Source organism: Pogonomyrmex barbatus, unplaced genomic scaffold (assembly GCF_055798465.1).
Source record: "Pogonomyrmex barbatus isolate J1 unplaced genomic scaffold, ASM5579846v1 scaffold21, whole genome shotgun sequence".
Classification (NCBI taxonomy): Eukaryota; Metazoa; Arthropoda; class Insecta; order Hymenoptera; family Formicidae; genus Pogonomyrmex; species Pogonomyrmex barbatus.
The window spans coordinates 3,287,046-3,309,461 of record NW_028297118.1 but is presented as its reverse complement, the minus strand read 5'-3'; the positions used below and the strand labels follow the sequence as shown (position 1 = coordinate 3,309,461).

At 37.0% G+C, this 22,416-nt stretch overlaps 1 protein-coding gene across 4 annotated transcripts in view; it reads left to right on the top strand.

Moving 5' to 3' along the window:
- The window catches only part of tup (LIM1_Isl and LIM2_Isl domain-containing protein tup), a 67,970-nt gene that overhangs the window by 12,400 nt on the left and 33,154 nt on the right, over positions 1 to 22,416 (top strand). The window contains exons 1-2 of one of the 4 annotated variants that reach the window (XM_011634143.3): positions 18,369 to 19,828; positions 20,133 to 20,445. The exons of 1 other annotated variant lie outside the window; for it this stretch is intronic. In XM_011634143.3, the coding sequence (XP_011632445.1) occupies positions 20,331 to 20,445 (115 nt within the window). In that variant the 5' untranslated portion in view covers positions 18,369 to 19,828; positions 20,133 to 20,330. Of the gene's footprint in view, positions 1 to 18,368; positions 20,446 to 22,416 lie in introns of those variants that run through there. 2 more of the 4 variants (XM_011634142.3, XM_011634145.3) reach the window with 2 other exon arrangements.

Here is a 22,416-nt window from a genome sequence, read left to right as displayed (position 1 = left end):
TCCAACCGGTACGGTAGCAAGGCTTTGCAAACAGGTGACTCGAAAGCTGTTGTATTCTAAATTTTATCTGCAATGCAATATTTAACAGTTTGCAAAGTTTCGACCACTCGTGTTGTAGCCAATGCTTTCGCTGCCTATGACCAGTGACTGATGATCACCAATGATCACCAAGACAATATCCGATTCGTGTAACGAGCATAAAGTTCAAATTTTGCATTACATATTTTAGCGATATATATTATACGTACTAGACAGAGAGTAGAAGACAATTTCTTACGTCAATAAAAAAAAAAACGATTATTCTCGTAAACTTGATGCAATTTATTATTTATGGTATATTGAACGGATGACACTGGCTATTCCAAAATAGCGATCGTAGCTACGATACTTTGCGATGAGTCGCGAGAGGTAAAAACCGGATCGGAAAGAGGAAAAAAAGAAATATTTATATACGTCACGTTACCACCACGCTACCACCGTCGAAGCGATAATCGTTCGCCTCGGCGGCTTATCGTTGCCGAATCGTTTTTATTCGTCGCGACACGTGCCGCTCGTAATTAACGGAAAATCACCATGAACCGTGCATATGTGGATTTGGGGCTTGCCATGTGACAATTACGCGATCGCGTGTTACGCGCTCATCCTAACACGTTACGCTCTCCTAAAATATGCTCCCTTAAACCACCCTCCCTTAAACCCACCTCTCTGTTCTCCGTTCGACGATGTAAAGTCGATCGATTTACCTCAGACGGAACACAGACGTGGAGTATCGACTCCCGCGCGTTGCGTGTGACAGAAACGCACCTTTCCGAGGAGGAGGATGCGAGATAAACTGACGTAATGAACAAAGCGAAAAGCATCTCTTCGGGAGAACGTGAGAAATAATCGAATTGGAAGAGAAGAAGCAAAACAATTTCCGAGCCTTTTATCTCTATTTTTGTTATAGCTTTGAGATATTTATACTCGAGTTGAAAATTTCATTCCTCTTTGTGATCTTGGTTTTAAAACATTTATACATGTTGTAAGATTACGTTGGGTTTAATTTACATTGTAATTGTTTGAGGTTTTACTTTATGCTGGAAGTAAATAATCAAACGTGATTTCTCGCTTTAATGTTTAAGAGTTTTTAGAGTCTTTGATTATCTGTAATAAAATTTTGTGATTTTAAGTAAAAATTGTAGGTTGAGTAACATCAAGAGAAATCGATCCGAATGATCGAAATAAGTTTACTAAATAGATTAAAAATTTTAATTCAGGTTTCGCAAAAATAAAAGAAAAACTTCGATTCGTGTGTATTTCTGAGATATAATTTATATACATATATATTATCAAATAAATATTTAAGGAAATATGTAATAATTAAAAGCAAAAGTTGATGTATGTTTAATAATATTAAGACAGTTTGAGAAAACTTACAAATATTAAAATGGAAGCAAAATTTTTTGTCTTTAATAGAATTTTATGATTCCAAATAAAAGTTGTAGGTTAAATGATATAAAAAAAAATATGAATGATTAAAAATATCAAAATACGCGTAAAAGTTTTAATTTAAAGTTGAAGGTAGGAGATAAATTTTGATTCGTGGAAATATAGATAGAACGATAAATGCACAATTTTTTCAATTGTGCATTTTTTCATTCGTTAAAGAGAATATGGAGGATCGTTCATGATTTTCTAATTTTGATTTTTTAGTTTACAGTATCGAATCCAGATAACAAAACCAAACAAATCCAAACTCGAGACCAAGATCCAAAATAAAGCGTTTTATAGATATCTTTGCGAGAAATGTCCAAAAAACATTTAAAATATATCTCAAAAATGTCTAATGGTCTGACTTTGGATTTCTTGCTATCTGGAGAGATCTTTTCATTTGTTTAAACAAATATTCTGCTTCGATGCACGCAACTTTTCGTTTCTGAAGCAACGCGAAAGTATTTTTGAGAAATAGAACTCACTTGTAGCAAGATACTCGACGGAATAATCGCTGCAGAAGTCAAACCTGCGGAATGAAGATTTGGTTGTTTCGTCCTGTACATGGCGGAAACCAGTTGCTCTGGTTTGCCCGATGGATGCAGGATACAGCTGGGTAGAAGGAGAATACCTATGTAGGCAAAGCAGTTATGTCTATATATCGTCCAGTCCTGTTTCAAGGGACTACCTTCCTCTGACCAGCCGACAAAAGGGCAACCACAGATAAATGTAAATATGTAACTATAAAAAAAGAAGAAGAAAAGGATAAATACTTACGGTCAAAAGTCAATATTGTGAGAAGAATCCCTGTCGGTCTTCGGCCTGTTCAAGATGGAAGTCGCGTTTGGGAAACTTGGCGCATTTTTGTTTCCTGGGAACCTGGTTGCTTCATCTTGTTACGCATCGTTAGAGTATCCTTAATCCTGCTATTGCACAATGTGATTTAGAATAATTACATTTTATAGTGCTCTAAAATCGTACGTATAGGCAGGTCAAATGGCAGGAGTGTAAAAACAGATCGCTTTACAGATCGTTCTACTGCTTTTTCTAAATATTTGTGCAAAAATTAAGCATAATTTTCGATTGGAAATTATTTAACCTTTATTTGTGTTATAAAAGGAAAATCGTGTATTAATCGTGTATTAAAATACCAATGTTAAAATTAAAAATATACTTAGAATTTACATTTTTTCTTAAATTTTTTCTTATCATGTATGTAAAATTTATATAATTGATTTATATAATTATTATTTTTAAAGACATTTACATTTTATATATATTTAAATTTTTCGATATTTAATTTAAAATCTTTTTATTATTAGTTTTTTGCAATTATTTTTAAGGGATATTATACTACGGCTAAAATTTTTTATTATCTGTTAAAAAAATAAATAACAAATATTTTCTTAGAGAAAAAGTAAAGAAATTAAATTTTATTTATACTTGGACTTGTTTAAAATGCAAATTCATATTCCAAACGGTAGAAATCTAAGAAACTACTTTTAAAAATTTCGATAACTTTTTGCTATTATCGTACGTCTTTAAATTGTTTCTTGTTTTCGTAATACGGTATGTAATGTTGTAAAAAATTCGAGATTTTCACATATTCAGCTAAAATAAACTGGGATTTAAATTATTTAATTAACTTTTTATTATTCAGATTTTCATTTTCGGAAATTTATTTTCGTACAAATAAGGCATTTAATCTTTTAATTCAATTATCTAGTTTCGGTTAACATTTTTGCAACATTTATTAGAATAATGTTCTATTTAAAAGTAAATCTTGTTTTATTCCGGCCGAGCCGGACATTTTTATACTTTCTTCGAAGCGATTCCGAATAAAAACAGTATTTCCGAATCTCTCGTGAGAGGTTCAATTTGTCATCAGCATAGCGATGACAAATCCCGTCTTTGATTCGATACGCTAATTCCGCTGCGATTCGTCGCGATGCGTCATACGTCAGCGCGGGGTTCGCGGTTGCTAAAAATCACCCTCCGCATAATGCAGGTATAACGATATAAGCGCGATCGGCGCCAAACTTTTACCACTAAAAGCTTTCGAATCGCTGGTAAATTTGTCACCGGGCAACAGCCCGTTCGACCGATAATGGCGCGCGGCGGTGGAAAATAATCGTCGGCTTGCATTACGGATCCATTACGTATGGGATCGCGCGCCCAAACACGTATTAACCCCCGCGGCGTTTTGTGCACCCCCGCGGGGGTGTGCCCCGCCTCGTTCCACATTCGGCTCGGAGTGTATCGAGCGCAAAAATGATCGATTATATGTAGAACTGTACGATACGTACGTATATACTTGCGTCGTCCTTATCGTCTTTACGCGTTTCTCCATATGGAAAGTATTCCCCCTTTCGGGAAGTACTTTGTTACGATCGCGTACGATGTCTCTGAACGTTGGACACGGAAACACATTTCTATCTCCGATAGTTAAAATTGATTCGGAAGGTGTATTTATAAACTCGCTATACGCGCTTTGCTTCGCGTACACGAATTCTTTTATTCCGAGCTTATATTTGATCGATAACGTTATGGATATACATTATTTGAAATGTACGTGACATTTCCTCTTCCGATAGTTAAAGTTGATTTGAAAAAGCTGCGTATGTAAATTCGCTATTTTCTCGTTAATATTCTGTATCATATACGAGTTTGTCATCCACTTGCGATAGATATTTCTTTCTTCTCTTTTTTCCTGTCTCTTTGTCTAGAAACATGTATAACATATCCTAATAGCATATAGATTCTGAGAATGTTTGGAGAATACTTTCAAAGTAGATTATATTCTCTTCTTTCCTCCTTATTCGATACAAAGATATACATTACATATACTCTGAATACGTTCAATTTTTTTCTTTTCCTTAGTACGTGATAAGATTCTAATATGTAGTAAGTATATATAAGAAATATATACATTTATATATTTTCATATATATTTCTTAGTATTTATATGCTGAATACACACACACACACACACACACACACGCTGTTAAGATATCCATAGTGTATCTATTTAAGTTACATCTGTTAAGAACACACAGAAATTTTCTAGTATTGAGGCGACAATGTTAAAGCAAAATTTCCCATTTCCGCATATCCATAGATTAACGCCGCGTAACTCGAAACGCAAAAGGGATTTATACATTGTTGCCCTCTGGCTATTTTACAACCAAGAAGGAATTAATACACCCCGCTGTGCGTTATGTAATGGATATGTCTAATGCCCAGAAGGGTTAATCATTGCTTTTCAACGAGGTCAGTTGTAGAAAAACAATGATGCTCGGTATCTTAATAATTATCTGCTAGCGAAGATTTGTATTTTCGAACATCGTTTTGATCCTTCCGCTTTCTTTTAATTATACCAAGCAAATCATTAGCAAATCGTTAAAAATATGAGCTTACGAAAATGTTGTGGTATCTTTTGTTGTAATAGTAGTTGTAATAGATGAAATAAAATAAAATATGTGTTCTAATCTCATAACAATAAGTATAACCATATAGATATATCATATGTAATAAAGTGTAGTAAAAGTGTCAACTTTCTTATTTTTTTAAACTATTAAATAAATTTTATCGTGAATTTAAAAAAAATCTGAATTAAAAGTTCATGACATGTAAATTATTTTTAATTGAACTTATTCGAGTCAACATTTTTTTTCTTTTTTTTTTAATGCCAATTAGGATTTTTACATCTGACTCGATATTTTGAATCTACTTCTTTTGATATTATTTATCATTTACAACTTCCATTTGAAATCATAAGATTCTATTGAAAACATTTGAAAACTTTTCTTTTGAACGAAATAAGAAGCAGAAAATATTTTCTATAATAGTAAATTGTTCGTTTATTATTTATTTTAGATGCAAAGTAGAAGCTTGACTTATATAAGATAAACTTCTATTACAATTTTCTAGACTTTATAAAATTAAAGTTTTACAAAAAGAAATAAAATTTTGACTTGGAAATATACTAAATTTTATACGATTTTATACATTCTCAACATTTGTCTTCCACTTGTAAGTTTTTTAATCAAATCAAGGATTCATCTGATACCGTTTTATCATTATCTTATTGTTTTTGTTAATTGAAATCTTCTATTCTATTCTCTGTTTCTTTTGTTATTAAGTTTATTTGTTGATCAGATGATTCTCCTTACAAACTTTATGTATGTGCTAAAAGTCCATTCAATTTCTGTAGCTGTATTCCAAATTTTATGTATTTAATGATATAAATTGTAAAAACTCAAATTGATAAAAGTACTGTGAAAAATTCTTACGTCATAAGATAAAACGGAAAGATTGAAGAGAAAAGGAGAGAGAGAGAGAGAGAGAGAGAGAGAGAGAGAGAGAGAGAGAGAGAGAGAGAGAGAGAGAGAGCGCGAGAATACGGTATGCAAAAGTTAAACTTAGACATCCATTTAGTGTTGTGCTGTAAAAAATAAAATAAAATTTGCAGGCTTCTGAAGTCCGCAGCTTCTCGACTTGGAAAGACAAGCGCTCTCAGAGCGCTACCGCATTGGAAAGACGAGGTTGGTAAGCATTCGGGTTTATGTTTCTCTTTCCTTCTCTCTCTCTCTCTCTCTCTCTCTCTCTCTCTCTCTCTCTCTCCTCTCTCCCGTTCTTTTTATCATTTTAAGGTTTTGTTTCACGTCGCAAAGAGAAATGGAATAGCTATATCGCATATCGACATGCATATTGAAGCGTGGCATGCTCTCGTATTTTTTTTTTTCGTTTCTTCTCTCTCTCTCTCTCTCTCTCTCTCTCTCTCTCTCCGCAATGACGAGTCGGTTTGCTAATTGAAACGTCGATGCGTGTGTTGATATTATTGCGAGTTCGTTCGGTTTCCCGATGTCTCGTAGTAGCTTCATTCTCGATTGACGCTCGCAACATCTTTCTACACGTTCATCCTCGATTGGTCCTTGGAATGCAAACGTCCATCGATGCAGTCATTAAGTGCGTAACGAACTCTAATTGACCGGACTTATCTTCGGAAGAAGATAAGAATGTAATCAATAGAATCCTCGGACTCTCGCGAGACAACATATAACTACAGTAAATTTACGTTTGCGAAACCTTTCATTCGCACAAATATCCAGTTGGCAAATAAAACGCCAAAGTATATCGAAGTAGATTAATGCGATCTTTAATTAATAAATAAATTAAAATGTTTATTTGGTGATCCAGTTATTATCATCACGTATGTCTCATTCTGCTCGTTAATTTCGAGCAATAGTACATACAAGACTAAAACTTGTCGCACTATTGTAATTCCTATAATCTCCATATTAATTTCTCTTATTAAGATATGACAAACACACGTATTATTTATAAATATGATGTTATTTTCGCTATTCCATGTCTCTGTTATTGTAATGAAAACATTTTAAGAGAATAATTTATAGAAAGCTAGAAAATTCCAAAATCGTATCTCGTACAGGAAAAAAAGAGATATTAATTTAAAAAAATGGGAAAAAATTTAAGAAATGGTTACTCCTTGTAATACATCGAACATCAATGTCTAATTTTTACGTAATCGCGAACGCTACGCTCATAACCATATTAGAATTAAATCGCGTTTCGTAACATAACAGCATCTCTCGATAGAAAGAATCGGAGTTTCTCTCCGAAGGGCTAGTCCATGAAAACGGATCGCAACGCGATTTTATTAACGCGCGGCGATTAATATTATTATGCGGGGCGATCCGAACGATCGGAAAAGATGCGAGGCATCGCGCGGCTCCCATCGGAATTCCGTTTCGCGGGACTCGCCATTGAACCCATGAATTATTATACTCGGGCGTGAGTCGCGGGTTTAAGCGGCCCTGGAAACGGCAGATCGATATGGCACGCCCGCGCAAGTCCGCGGGATCGTCGCTTTTACCGTCCGCGTAAATGCGCGTAGACGCGTAGACGCGTACGGCGACTGCGGCGCGGCGGCGAGCTCCTCTTTCCCTCCGCGCCCGCAGAGAGAGACACACGCAACGCACGTACACAAAGGCGAGTCCACCTCTGTGTGTGTGTGTGTGTGTGTGTGTGTGTGTGTGTGTGTGTGTGTATACAGGACTCGTCCTGGACTCATCGCTACGCATCGCGTCGCCGTCTCGCGTCGGGAACACTAGAGCTATTCCTTCGCCAACATGGAAGCGATTCCTCGTGAACGAGAAAGCGGAGGGACCAATCCCCCCTTCCTCCCCTCCGTCCAAGTTTACCAAGGGAAGATCGAAGAGAGAGGTTTCTCTTTTGTGGAAATATGACTTTGGAAATAACGAAGCATCATGTAGCTTTTTATTCGACGAATTTTCAAGCAAGCAAGCTCTCCAATGGAATTTTTATTCCGACACTTGATGACTTCATCAAAGTTAAACATACATTCACAGTAGTGGAAGATTCAATATCGGAATTTTTTGCGAAGAAAAGCTAATGGTTTTAATCCGCTCTTTATACTTTTAGGAGAACATATATATATATACGAGTATATATTGATAAATTAGAAATTGGAGCCGCTGGAAAACGATTGTTATCAGCGCTTACTAAATTATTTGACGTTAAAGACCAGGAATATCTTTTTTTGGAATTAAATTTCAAGGATACAAGTACTCGATAAAATTTTATCTCCTTTCTTCACTAATGTTAATTGATAATTGTTTCAACATAAATTTCAATAGAGAAATAATAACTGTCAAGAATTTACAAAGAATAAAATAAGAGATGAAATTGTTAGCCAAATTTTTAATTAGAAAATATAGGAATTTAAGGAGATTGAAATAATTGAACCGCGAGAGAAAATACCAGGATACTCTCTGTACATGGGAAAGTAGAAGCCTTTTGTCCCATACAGGATGATTCGATCTATTTCGTGATAATAGTTCCAATCACGTATTTCGAAAATGCTTTCGATCATCGATAATTGAGAATCGCAATAAACTCACTTACTTACTTCCCGTACAGTATTTATTCGTTTATTATTATTACATTACTCGTTGCATGTTTACTTTATGATACTTGCGTTTACTTTATGATACTTGCGTTTTATGCTCAATAAATGCTTTCGCAGTGACCTTTGTTCCAAAGAGAGATTTATTACATTTTTAACACTAGACATATAAAATACTATATTCATGGTAGAGATAAAATAATAATACCAGAGAAAAGGCTTACCCATGACAAAAAAGTTTGTACTAAACTTACAGCTTCAGATTTTTTCACGCGGTCTTCGTGTATTCTCGCATTTTTTCATATTCAATACTTTTCCATCTCTAATCCTCGGATGGATTTACGAGTTTTCGAAATTTTATAAACATATTTTATTGATTTTACGGTTTTCCCAATAACTTGGATTTTTAAGACTATCGTGTTTGAATTATTTTTCAAAACACAAGTACTGTTGAAGTTTCATATCTAACTATTTCTAACTGTCAAATGTCGAATAAATAATAGCAAAATTTAATCGTTGAGAATTATTTTATTAGCCTTATGGATGCAATTTATCTATGAGTTACCGTTTGTCTAAGACAAAGATGCGTCTGAGAAATATTTTCAAACATTCAATATTGCACGATTGTATTCGTAAATAATACAAAAAAATATATACAAATAAAAAGATTTCCTTCTTTTCGTTTCCTACCTTTGCTTCGAATATTTCATCACTATTTCTGGAATTTTGGTATCGAATGTTTACAATCAGTTTATAGTCTCCGATCGTTCTATGCGAGACATTCCATTGTTAATAGAAAGAGAAAAGGAATTGAGATATGATTTATCGCGGATGTTAAGTAGCACAAGCGTACCAATTCGGTTGGAAAAAAAATTGGGACATGCGGGAATACGGCGCACCATCGCGCAACATATCGTACCGTGCCGCGTCACGTCGCGGGCGTCGTGAGCTAGGAGAAGGCCGTTCCAGGTCCGTAGTAAGGGAACAGAAGGAGGGAGGTTGATGGGGAGAAGCTTTTAGCCAGGCTAGATGGTGCCGAGATAACGGCGCGTCGAAGTGCGGAGTGTGGCCATACCGCGCCGGTATAGCATCCGTTCTATACCAAGCCGAGCGCACGCGCGCACATGTATTATACTCGTGCACGCACGCGTGCACGCGACGCACTCACGCACTCACGCACTCACGCACATACACATGCACGCGATTGCGCGAATCGCGTTGTGTGCTTCGGCGCCAATGCCCGCGCCGAGCGCGAGCGCGCTCGCGGAAATCGACGCGGATACTTATTAAGGAGCAGCTGATTTTGCCAGGCGAAAATAATGTGTGACGTGTACACGCGCCACTCGGAAATCGCAATCGATGATAATAACAAGGCTCACGCTTTCGAATCGCTCTTCGAGAAAAGCGCAAAAAACCGACCAAGAGTTTCTCGATATGGACGATATGGACGAGGCACTTTGAGAGACAAAATTTTTTTCTCGGACTTATGATCTCATTAGAATCTTGATACCTATTTTAATATTTCAAACACTTAGATTGATCTCTTTTGTATATTACTCAATTTCGACAATTCTTATATAATAGTCAAGAAATTCTATCTTGAATTTCAAAAAGGGGAATTGTTTGTTTATTATTTCAAGTAAAATAAAAGCTCAATTTTTATATAAATTAAATACTTATTTTCTAGAATCTATGCAACAGAGTAGTAGTAGTCTAGTAGACTACGAAATAAGATTCTCTTATTCAATATAATTTAAATGCAAATGATTCTATATACATGTATAGACCGTAACTAGCATTCAACTAGCATTTAACTGGCGTTTAAGCTGTATAACTTTTAACTTTTAAATTAAGATTCATTAGTTCTGAAGATGCAGCTTATCATTTATTGCCGCTATGTATGGATCGATATGGAATTTATGCATGTTTGTATTTTATTCAAAAAATAATTACACGCGTCTGTCAAAGTTTTTTGATTTATTGCTTGCCGATATATCATTGAAGAATAATAAAGCCAGAGCTGTAAGGCTCTTGTTGCTTTTCAATAGGGCTTAGGACAGATTCACAAGGCAAAATATACAAGGGAAAGGCAGATTCAAAGGCAGAATTGTAAAATCACCAAACTACCTGATTATATTATAGGTTGTAGACATGTCTGGTGCCAAAAGTAACAATATGTGAAATACATTGAACGTTTATTGTCGTACAGCAACCTCAACTTTGGAATCTTTCTTTGAAAAATTGTCTTCTTTTTTTATAATCTTTCTTTGAATATTGTTAACTGCTAGCGAAAATTCCTATGGACATAATAATAAATCATTCTAATAATTGTGTGACTCAGATTTCCAAGAGTTAATAATTAATAAAATTCGATATGGTTGACATTTTGCTTTTGTCTCTCCTTCTTTCCCTTTTATAATATTAATAATTTATAAACGAGTTATCGAACGATTGTGGCATGAATAGATCATTGTCTCGAGAGAAAAATTCTGAGGTACACTACAGAATTATTTTTCTTCGTTTTGTGTTGCTGAAATCAATTCTCATATAACGTTTTTTATGACAAAAGTATTCTTTGGTGATACAAATATTTATTGTCTATATTACGTTCATGAAGATCTATTTAATTCCAACGACAAATCTGTTTATTACAAAAAAATTGTACCATCTTATTTTAAAGATGATTCTCATCATTTGTTTTTCTATATCTATAAATTGAAAACAGAATCATCTCTCAATTTATAGACTGAAATTGAAATAATAGAAAATGAACATTTTTCCCTGCATTTTGTGCAAATACAAAATATATTTAGTTTAACAAAAATTTAACGTTCGATGTAACGTTCGCCAACTTTAATTTTTTAAGGCATCTATTTTTAGCCGTTCAAGATATTTGTTTACATTTTTGTTCAGAACGTTGACTTTCCGCCTCGATGAATTGTTGTCGAATCGATAAATTGTTGTCGAGGCTGCTCTTTTATCTCGATAGTATGGAATGCGCTTCCGTAGACTTGTCGTTGGAATTCCAGACGTGGTCTATAAGGTAGCAGAAAAAAAAATAACGAGTGGCGCCTTAACGCGCGCAAGGGACTGACAGTCACGACTCGTTGTCGTTTCGCGGAACTAAATCCTACCTACTTAAGCGGCTCAGAGCGGTTCCCGATACGACGGGTGGTCGTGAATATAGAGGTCAATCGGCGCCCTGAGGCATCTCTCAGTGTGAAAGAAAGTCTTAATCCATCCTAGGTTTTGCGCCCTCTCCGCAACGTTGCTCCTTCCATTCCTCGCTCCTCCCATCCCCTTTCTTTGTTTCTTATCCTTAAATACATCTTCTCACACTCTCGAGTCGAAATTTTTTCTCCCACTTTCAGTCTCAATTAAGATTTTTATATCTGTTTTTATAGCAAGCAATGAAATAGGTCTCTTTTGATATCATTAGGTATGTAATACCTAACGCTCCTATTTAGAATCACAAAATTCTATTAAAGATAGCCGAAAATTCCTTTTTTGGATCTCAAAGTAGAAAATTCGTTCGTTTTGTACTTATTTTAAATGCAAAAAGTAGGCTCTCCCTCGTATAAAATAAATCTCTATCGTAATCTTGTACAAGTTGTAACTTGTACAAACCTTAAGACTAAAAAGAGTAAAATTTCAACTTGAGTCTTTGCTACGTAGATTTAAATGTAACGTCGAACTGTTTTATCATTAAGCTTCACATTTCGTATCCAACAGTCGAGTCTTCTTAAGCGAGATGAAATGTCCTGATCAAGTAAGACGTACGATCTCAGTTCTCTACGTAAAAAATTGCAAGTGTGTTTAATTCAATGTATCGAATAAGAAAAGAAATAGATAACCTGTGTTTATTGCAGCGTACACACGTATCATTTTGTGAAGTTTCTACGTTTCTGTAAAGCCAAATTTTATAGAAAAGAATAAATATTTTTTATCAGCCTTGAAATTGCTCAAATTCTTTGAATTTGAAGAAAATCAAGGAATCTCAAGTCAAAGAAAATACTAAGAGAGAGAGAGAGAGAGAGAGAGTTTCTTGTGTGTCTCGAGTTTCGTGTCAAATTACTATCTAGTTCGGGAAGTCGCAGTGAACACCCCGAAAATAGAGGGCTGAGAGGAGAATCCCAGTCGACGAATCCCAGTCCGTAGCAACACAGCGACGGCGGCTGCAGCAGCTTGTCGTAGCGTTTTGAAGTTCGCGTGAATTATTGCGGACCATCGGGCATGCCTCGTGCATGCCTTCGAGAGGCTCGAGCGAGAAAATACAAGACGGAAGGAGGGCGAGGGGGGAGGGGGAGGGGAGATGGCGAAAGAGGCACCGAAGAGAAAAGCATCTGCCCGGGATGCATTCGGCGCTGATAGCTTTGTCGGCTTCCCGCATCTACACGCTCCTACGCGCTGAGCCGCTTAAGAAGCCCCTTCTTTTACGCCCCTTTACCCCACTTGACGAAGCGGCCCCCGCGACCCAACGTTCCGCGTCCTCCATTGTAAAATCTCGTAATTCCGATGTGCGCTGCGCTTTACCGGCCGTTAAGATGAACGATCTCCTGACACTCGATATCGTGGAGAAATCGTTTTTTCTCCGATTCACAGTGGCGACTTCTAAGGCGAGGAGACTCCCGTCATTTTTCCGCACCGATTGCAGCGTATCTCGGTGAGAAGGGAAGGAAAGCATTTTTCTGGATCGGTAGAGGGAAGGAAAGCATTTTTCTTCATTCATTTACAACTATTTCCAAGATGAATGCTGTGTTGTTGATTTGCATTAAAAAAGAGATATATGTAAATTTCTGTGTAAACTGATCTAATGTTTCCCGATGGTAATGGTATCGACAGTTTTACAGTACTGTGAGATGTACGTCACAAATATTTATAATAAGGTTGGACGTGTGTTATTGTATCAAAATGTATCGTTTATGATTTATCGCGCTTCGCAAAGGAAAAAAATCTATAGTTTATTTTTGAGTTTGTAAACATAAAATATTAAACGTGTGTTTCTTATATCGTACACATGTCATGTACATACATGGAAAGAAGTTTTACCGAAATATCTAAAAATTTGAAAATACCAGATAGAGGTTTGAAAATAATTTTGTTGAGCCATTAAAATAATTATATACGTTTAAATTAATTGCTAGCATATTAAAAATTTTTAATATTATTATCGTTCTTAAGCATTCTACATGATTGTTGTGGTAACAAAGTTCTTTTCTAAGCCATAAATTTTTATACTTTAGCAAAACTGTTCTTTTTACATGTAGTTTAAGCATATATAGCGAAAGTATACGTGGTTAAATTATATACTGTTATATAGCTAAACTCGTCGTTAACATAAACATATCGATATCGATATCGATAATAAAACTTTGAAAATGTTTATCAATAGCATTTTCGTAAAATTAAAAGTATCAGTACAAATACCTGGAATGCGTAAAAACAATCTCTTTCGCAAATGGAGGCCAAATGTGCGCGCTCGTTGATCCACATTAACTGCAATAGAAACTCTGCAAAGAGGAAACCGACAAACTCTTTCGTTTTCTCTCAATAAAGGTTGTGGTGTATCAATTAAAATTGTTAAAGTTGTTAAACTCGACGATACTTTTGCATTAATGATTCAAATGTAGACATATATCCGGATCTTAATTAAATTCATTTTCTTCGCTTTAACTTTTTTTTATTACTATCACTATTTTACTAATATTTATTGTTTTATTATATAATTCTTTCTTCCTTTAATATTTTTATTTCAAGCAGATGAAAAAGTCACGATAACTGTGACTAACAAAAAATTATTTTATTATTATTTCGATGACGAGTGAGTTTTCGCTCTGTAGGTTCTCTTCTATAATCTCTCTCTATAATGTAAAATGTTGGACATGATCAAAATTTCATAACGCTTTCGATTCTTTTTCTAAAGTTTATCACACGTATTTTTACTTATTCACTTCTCTTAAAGTCATCACTTTAAAAAGAGATTCTCTGTAGACTGTAGACATACAACGAGCTGGATGTTTTATCAGCGAAATGACCGGTCCTCGATATTGTATTCCTGCCGGCTCACCGATCGACTCGTTGGTACAACGCGGATTAGCTAAATGCGCCGCAAGCGAACCGCGAAAACTCTCCTCGTTCCTTTTTTTTCCCTTTTTTGCCGTGCGAATCGCAGCACGCCACGCGAGGCTGCTGCTCCTTTTTTGCGCGAGTTTCTTTCAGTCCCATTTCGAAGAAAGAAGCTTCCGCTTGAATCGCGCCGTTGTGTTGCGTGACACGCAACGAACTGCACCTACATCTCGTCCTGCGTTTGGGCTGCGTTTGGATTTTTCATTCTTTTCCTCGGCCGAAAAGATCGATATATTAACCTGATGAAATCGGATAATGGCGCGGCATTTCCCACGAGAGAAATCGGTATATCGATCGGTATTCTCTCGATTCCAATTATGGCTGTGTTTTGCATTAATTATTTTACGATCGGTCTCACAGAGACGGTCTGAGTTTGTATTTGTCTGTGCGCATGAACGTCGTATTCCATACCAACGTGAGTGTAAGATGAAAAAATGTAGGATAGTTACTAAAGCAGACTTTATTAAATTCTAGCTAATTTAAAAGTTTGATTCAAATAAGAACATAAATTTTTTATGTTGTTTTAAATTATGTTTATTCTTTTGACCCAAATTATATCAATAAGATGTAAATGTAATTTAATAAAGTTTATTTCATAAAAAAGTTTCTACTACAATGACAGATACTCAGCAGTTTTAAAAATAATATTATCTTACGATTGCGTGCTTCTTTTGTGGAATAACTCATTTATTAAAAACACGAGATATAAATTTATTTTCTATTCTTAGATGTAATTCGAATTCGAACGTTTCGAACGTTTCCGAAATCTTCAGTGAAAAAACGTAAATAAGATATTCGGAATTATGAAAATGTATGTACGAATGTGATGATTAATTTTTATGTGTTCGTGTGATGAACGAAGACATTGTGATGGATGAAGATGATGGTAAATGCTCACAACGCTTGCCAGGCATAATATTAAATATATCAGGTGAAATGAGACAATTACATTTAGCAAATGTACAATAGAGATATCTTATCTTTATCCATTTTAAACTATAATGACACTGATGTCTAATGGCATTAGCTTTCACTTTCGTTAACATCTTTCGTTAATATCTTCAATCGATCGATCGATCGATCGATAATTTTTTAGTAATGATGAACAAACTCGAGATATTGATTTTTAATGCGTTTATATAAGCGAGTATACTTGTTTAAACATCATTTGTAACTTAAATAGTCCAATAGTCCAATAGTCGATTCGTGTTTATAATGTAGAATCTTTCTCGTATGTTTCTCTAATTACCGATAAACATTCTAATTCCTAATCATCAATATGAATATTTTATAATTGTTTAAAAAGATTTATGTATCAATATCATTTATGTACTAATATCATATTAAGAAGTAAAGAAATAATAAATGCAATTTATGGAAATATTTTTGGTATATAAAACGATTGCAAAAAATGTCTTTTAAATATTTAAATTAATTTTGAATTGAATTATTAATTACGTTGACTGATCTTGAAATTAAAATAATATAAAATGTTAAAATATGCGTAAATATATAAAGTTTGTGTCGCATGAAAATAACAGTTTAAGAAAGAAAATAAAATTTTGTAATGTGCAATTGTGGCGCTTTATTCTGTGCTGCTCCATTTACTTTTATGTCACGCGCGTAGTTTATAATAAAACCTAATGGAATAATCCCTATGATTGTTTCCTCGAGAACTACGCGATTTAGTAGACTAGAAAAAAAAGATGTTTTAATTGGTAATGCCAGATTTTTTTCTGGCTCGGATTCGAAAAGGGCAATTGCCGCGATATTCAATCCGCCATTCAGCAGACATAATCTTGTCAAACATTGATACGATGCGCGATGTGTCTTACGGAGAGCAGACAATTTAACGAGACTTTTAGACAAAAAGCTCGTTCATTGAATCATAATGTGGCCGGATAATGTGGCGAGAATGAATCACCGATTCGACGAGACGATTTACTTTTCGCGAGAAACGCACACGCTCTAAACGCTTTACGGCCGCGCCAGAAGCGAAATGTCGGAGGAGCCAAATTTTTCATCTATCGTCATCTCCAGCATAATAAAGTGATAAAGATGACGGTTATTTGGACAAGTTAGAATCGCTTATCCATTAACCGAATAAAGGTGAGTTAGTCGAAAAAATTTAAGAGAACAAGTTATTACATATGTAACTGGCTTCGACGGACACGAAACTCTGCACTTTAGAAACTCCATTTACACAATTTAAATCCTTCATGGTGGGTCAGCTCGTTTTTGCATAACAACGCTTCGACGCTTTTCAATCTTGAAATGATAGCGCATATATAATGATCCAAACTACAGTGCGGTATTTTCTCAACGATATTCGAAATCGAGGAATTTTCCAAGAGATAAAGCTGCCGTGAAATTTTCGTTATGGATGAAAATATAGATCCTGATCATTCAAAAATGTCAATTCTCGATTCACAACATGACTAATTTTGTTTCATTGTCAAAGTAGCCATATTGAAACTTAACTCTCGAAAGAGTCGTGCGAATTTAATGAAAATTGCGGAAAACGCTAAAATATTTATTATATACATTTTATTATTAAGTATTTTATTATTAATAAATGTTACTTTTAGTTATTAAACATAAACAGATACACACTCGCGCACGCGCAAATATTACCTTATACGAAAATAATATGAAGTCGGTTTCAATTATCACTTAAGATTAAAATGACTTTTATTTGCAAATGACTTATATTTGTCAATTAAATATTTAAAAAATTATTAATACTGAAATATTAAAAAATTAACTTTTTGATGAATTCATTGTGAAAATTGTCATTAATTCGTCGTTAGTCTTCCTTTTCCGTTTCTTTTAGTTTTATATTAAAAAAAATCTCGGCGTTTTTTATTCAAGTGAAAAAAATGAAGTAAAATTAATGAGAGCGAAATACAATGCATACTATTTGTCGAATTTGCTTTTAAAGTTATCTGGTAAGATTAATATATACTAATATATACTTAAATTAAAATTACAATGTACTTGTTTCTATCCAATGAAATCCGAACCGAATTTTTCGCTGCGCGATGTTTCTAGCCTCTGTCGGACATTGCGCAGAAATCGACCTAATCGATATCTCGTGTGGCGGTAGGAAGAGTCCTGCCATTCTCTACGGGAGACACGTTCGAAGTGTCCTCGAATATTCCTTTAAAGCGGCGGTTTACCTCGAAGGGAAGACGATGTGACAAAAGAACATGGAGTGCGAGCTGGAGTGCGAGCGTCGAAACATTTTTGAAATTTTACATTTTTGATACGGAAGAAATGAAGAGCGTGTTAGGATGTTTGTCAATTTTGAAAAATTGCGCATGTATGCACGTATGAGAGGTCATCATTAGAGACGGATTTATCCATAACGAATGTAATTGTTGAACCATACGAGCCGAATGTTCGCGCTAATGAATACGAAACGTTTTGCTAATAATACGGCCATGTATTTTGCTCGTTCTGTCACGATAGTATTTAATGATTCGATTAATCGAGCTGCGAACAAAGAAGATACACATATATATATATATATATAAGCCGGTTGACGATCGAATACGTCGGAAAATCACGGATCGGGGGGCTGTATCGGCACGATGGAATCGCAAGGTAGCCGAGGAATAAGAGGGAGAAAGAAAGAGAGAAGCGACGAGAAGGTATTGCGAGTCGCAGTCGAGCGAGCACGGGCGTAGCGTGTCACAGACACGACATAGATATCGGCCTTTGGTTACCGCTCATCAGGTAGCATCACGACAGCGAGCAAATTAACGGAGAGAACGAGGAGGGTGGGGGGGGGGGGGGAGGGGTGGAGAGAAGAGGGAGAAGGAAAAGGAGAGAAACGATGGAAAATACGTCGGCGAAAACGACCGGGCGAATACGACGATATATATCGCGACGGTGACGGAGAGATAGAAAGCGAGGAGAGGCAAGACAAAGGAACAACGAAGGGTGACTGGAGGTGTACAAAGGAGGGTAGCAGGAAGAAGGAAGGCGTAGGAAAGCCGGGGAGGACGAGCGGAGAGGAAGAGAAGGAAAAAGGGAGAGAGAGCGGATAACGTGGGCATTGGTAGGAGAGCGCAACGCTGTAGAGGTGGACGACCACTGTGGTGGAGAAGGATGCGTGGAGTGTCGCGGAGGCTAGGCAGGAGAGAGGATAGGCACGCGCGCGAATCGATTAGGTGCGCGTCGGCCATTTTGTTGCCGGTTCGTCGGGAGGCCGCGGAGGCGTGTATTCCGGACGGCGTCGACTCCGCCGCGAGGACGAATCGTTCGTTGTCGCGCGCCGCTCTCTTGCGTTCGATAGGAACGCCCGAAGGTGGTAGGGAAAGGTTACAGAGGTCCGCGCGCCGCGGACGAGGCTCCAGTGACAGAGGGGAGACGTCGACAGGCGTGTGGTGGGAGAAAACGGGAGAGCGATAGAGGGGAGGAGATGCGGAAGTGGGGTCCGGTTAGGTTGGATCGGATCCTCGAGCAGACTATAGCGAGACTCCTAACTGGCAGTCAGTGGCTCCCGGGGCCCCGCGTCGTTAGTTTCGTTGGGGTAGTTTCGTGCAACCGTGTCGTCTCTCTTCTCTCCTCTCCTCTCTTCTCTCTCTTCTCTTTCTCTCTCTCTCTCTCTCTCTCTCTCTTTCTTTTTCTGCCTCCCTCTTTCCCTTTCCCTCTATCTTTCTTCTGGCGCGTATTCCTTTCTCTCCGTCCCCCTCCCGTCCTACCGTTTTGCCATCCTTTTTCTTCCTCTATTCCGTGCTATCTTCCTTCGAACGTTCAGCTTCTGCTACAATGATCGTTCCTTTTGCTTATTCTTACCGCTGTTCGTTGTCGCTCGATTTATTTTCTCCTGGGCTTCAATACCGGAATATTCGTCATTATGTCGCGCTGATTATGAGTGATGAGAACGTAATCGTGTCGTGATTCCGATAAGAGATCTCAGTTGCCGATTTTGGAAGCAGCAGTTCCAGCGAGAACCGGTCACGGTGACCAGGAATATCGTTGAAGTTCTGCGACACCATCAATCGTGTCCACGGTCGCATTCACATTCAACAATCGCAAGAAACCTTTCACTGAACTCGGAAGATAAATTTCGCGATATAACAAGTGCGTGTCGTTTCGCCAAATAGTGCGGTGACTCAACGAAGAGCCTGAGGAGGAATTTGAAATTCGGTGAAGAACAAGAGAATAAATTGAGAGAACTCTCGTCGAAACGTGGATATATCGAAGAAAGCATCAAACTCGGAACGAACTCGAAATGAAAAATTACGCCAGTTTTAAATTCACCAGACCGACAAGGTCAGCCTAACAAATATATTGGAATATCAACAGATCGGAACTAATTTAATAATCTAATTTTGTATTTTTGCGATTTGTCAAAGCCTGTCAACAAACAAATGTTTTAAATACTCTTATCCTCCATTTTTAATTAATGAGACAATAAGTTGATATAGATATATCGAAATCGAGCGGTTTATCGAATAATTCTCCAATGACACGCGAGAGTCGTTCTCCGACTCTTGATCGTAAAGATTGAGTTTCGGCTCTTCGAAATACGGGAAAGCGAAACAGGGAAAAACCGAAGGTCTCGCCGTTGTTATAGGGGATTCTCTCTGTCGGAGGCAATTCGATTCGCGGTGAGCTCGGTAGCGTTGCAAAAGTAACCGAGGACCGGGTCGGAATTTCGCGAGTTTGAGGAGTACCGGTGGTCGGCGTCGACGAAGGCTTCAAGATTGCTCGAAAACCGTCGCGCGAGGTGCGCAGGAGTGGCAGAGCTGCGGAAATAGGGGCTGCCGGTGTGATGCAGCGGGTGGGCGCAGCCGGGGGGCCCGGGCCCATCGGCTTCCAGGGCCCTCCGAGATCACTGAAAATTTCGCCGGTCAATATACAGGACGAGCCCGCCGATCCCACGCAAAGTGAGTACTCGATCTGTCTTTCGACTCGCTGACTTTCAGCTAATTGTTTTCATCCCAGACTTTAAATATGGTTTTGGAAATATTTTTTGTTCCCCACTGATCTTTATTCGAAACTCACATACATGCGTGCGATGAATTGTCTAGAAACAATTGTCTAGATCACAGGTAATTCTCTGTTCGATTGAGAGCGTTGTTTTTTTTTGTTTTTTTTTTAATGATAATTTTTCTCCATCAATTAACAATGAACAAATTTGCATCGCTACAGCTCATCGCTACAGCTCGTTACTATTTAAACGTTTAAAAAATCCGATCGCTCGGTAATTAGTTTAACGTGTCACTTCGTTTCGCATACATCGCATAATTAGATGGCCAAATAATTATCCTCTCGTATTCATTATTTTACCGTGTCCATATTGCATCATTAAATCAAAGGATAGATGCATTAAATATATATAACGTGATACGCTGATATATAATTATTTATATATTTGTAAATAATTAAATATATTATACATAAATTTATAAATGTGAACTACAATTTTTTTTTTTTAAATGCCTCCAAATTTTAGTTGACAAATAGCAATAGAATGAATCAAAATCGATTACGTTTCGTTCGCGCTCCTCCAATTCTCGTTCAAAAAGAATAAAGCGGTTCGTTATAAAAAAATTTAACCTTATGCGACATTTCTGCTTTCAAATCACTTTCCTGAAATCTTGGAATTTAACATTTATTTGTACGAGATAATCGCAGTATCGAGATAACGCAGTTTTAATAATGACGCGCGACACGTTTACCATTACGTGTTAAATAATAGTGGATATCTGTCAGATTGAGCGGGAAAAATCTAACGGCAAATCTAACCAGAAGTAGCAACTCCAAACGCGGTTTGCTTAAACGTATATTTGACGCAAAAATGATTACGCACAAATGACGCCGAGTTATTACGCTACTGTGAAATACGATAGTCTTGAATATTTCGATGCGAACTCGTAGGTACACGGAACAGACTCATTTTGTGACGCGACGTTATTACAATGCTGTTGACATTGAAATTACCGGGAAGCCGTCTTACGCGTGTCTAATCATCGCAGATGAATAAAATCTTTTTGTCGCGTGATAAGCCGGCCATAAAGTCCGCGTGATTTACAGGCGACGCGCATCGCGCAGCGCGAATCATAAAAGATCGCGTTCAATCTACGCGCAAAAAAGAAAGGAAGAAAGAAAAAAGAGATGGTCAGTCTCGGGGATCCGCGGATGCTCTTCGAACAATTTACGGTTAATGAAGTGCGCTTGTGGTAAATAAACCTTGAAACATTGTCCATTACCGAAGACGCGTATCGTCTTCGTATTTTCCGAGGTAATATTGACCGTAAATCAAGGATAGATAGTCAAGAACGAGACAGGGAGAGGGAGGGTGAGGCAGGGTGAACGCTGAGCGAATGCGAAACCTGTTAATATGCTTGTAGAAATGTGCGATCGCGACGATGAGATCGATCGTGAATCATTTTACTTTGAAAAACAGTCGTTGAAGTGTCAAAACACGTCTAAGGGAACTTTGATAATTTCCAGCGGTGCACATATGCGTATGTCATCGTAACACTGCTCGTCTCGTTAAAATACTCATCATTTAATTTGACAAAACCTTCGTCGGTACACGGCAGATGCTAACGTCGTGTTAAATCGCGATTAGAGAACGATAATATTAATTTACGGTGCAAATTGCCATGACGAGTTAGGTCGGAAAAATAATAATAATATCGGACAAATTTCTCGTAATTATCTGCCGTAGTTTCCAATTTTCTGGAATAATGAATGATGAATTAACGATTTGCAATTGTCAGCCATCAGATTCTTGCTCTCACTCAAAGAAATCCCCGTTACATCGCTCCATTATCAAGCGGCAAAGAGAGAGGAAGGGGAGAAGGGAGAGAAAGCTCAATTCTTACTTGGTCGATACGTCGCATCGACGA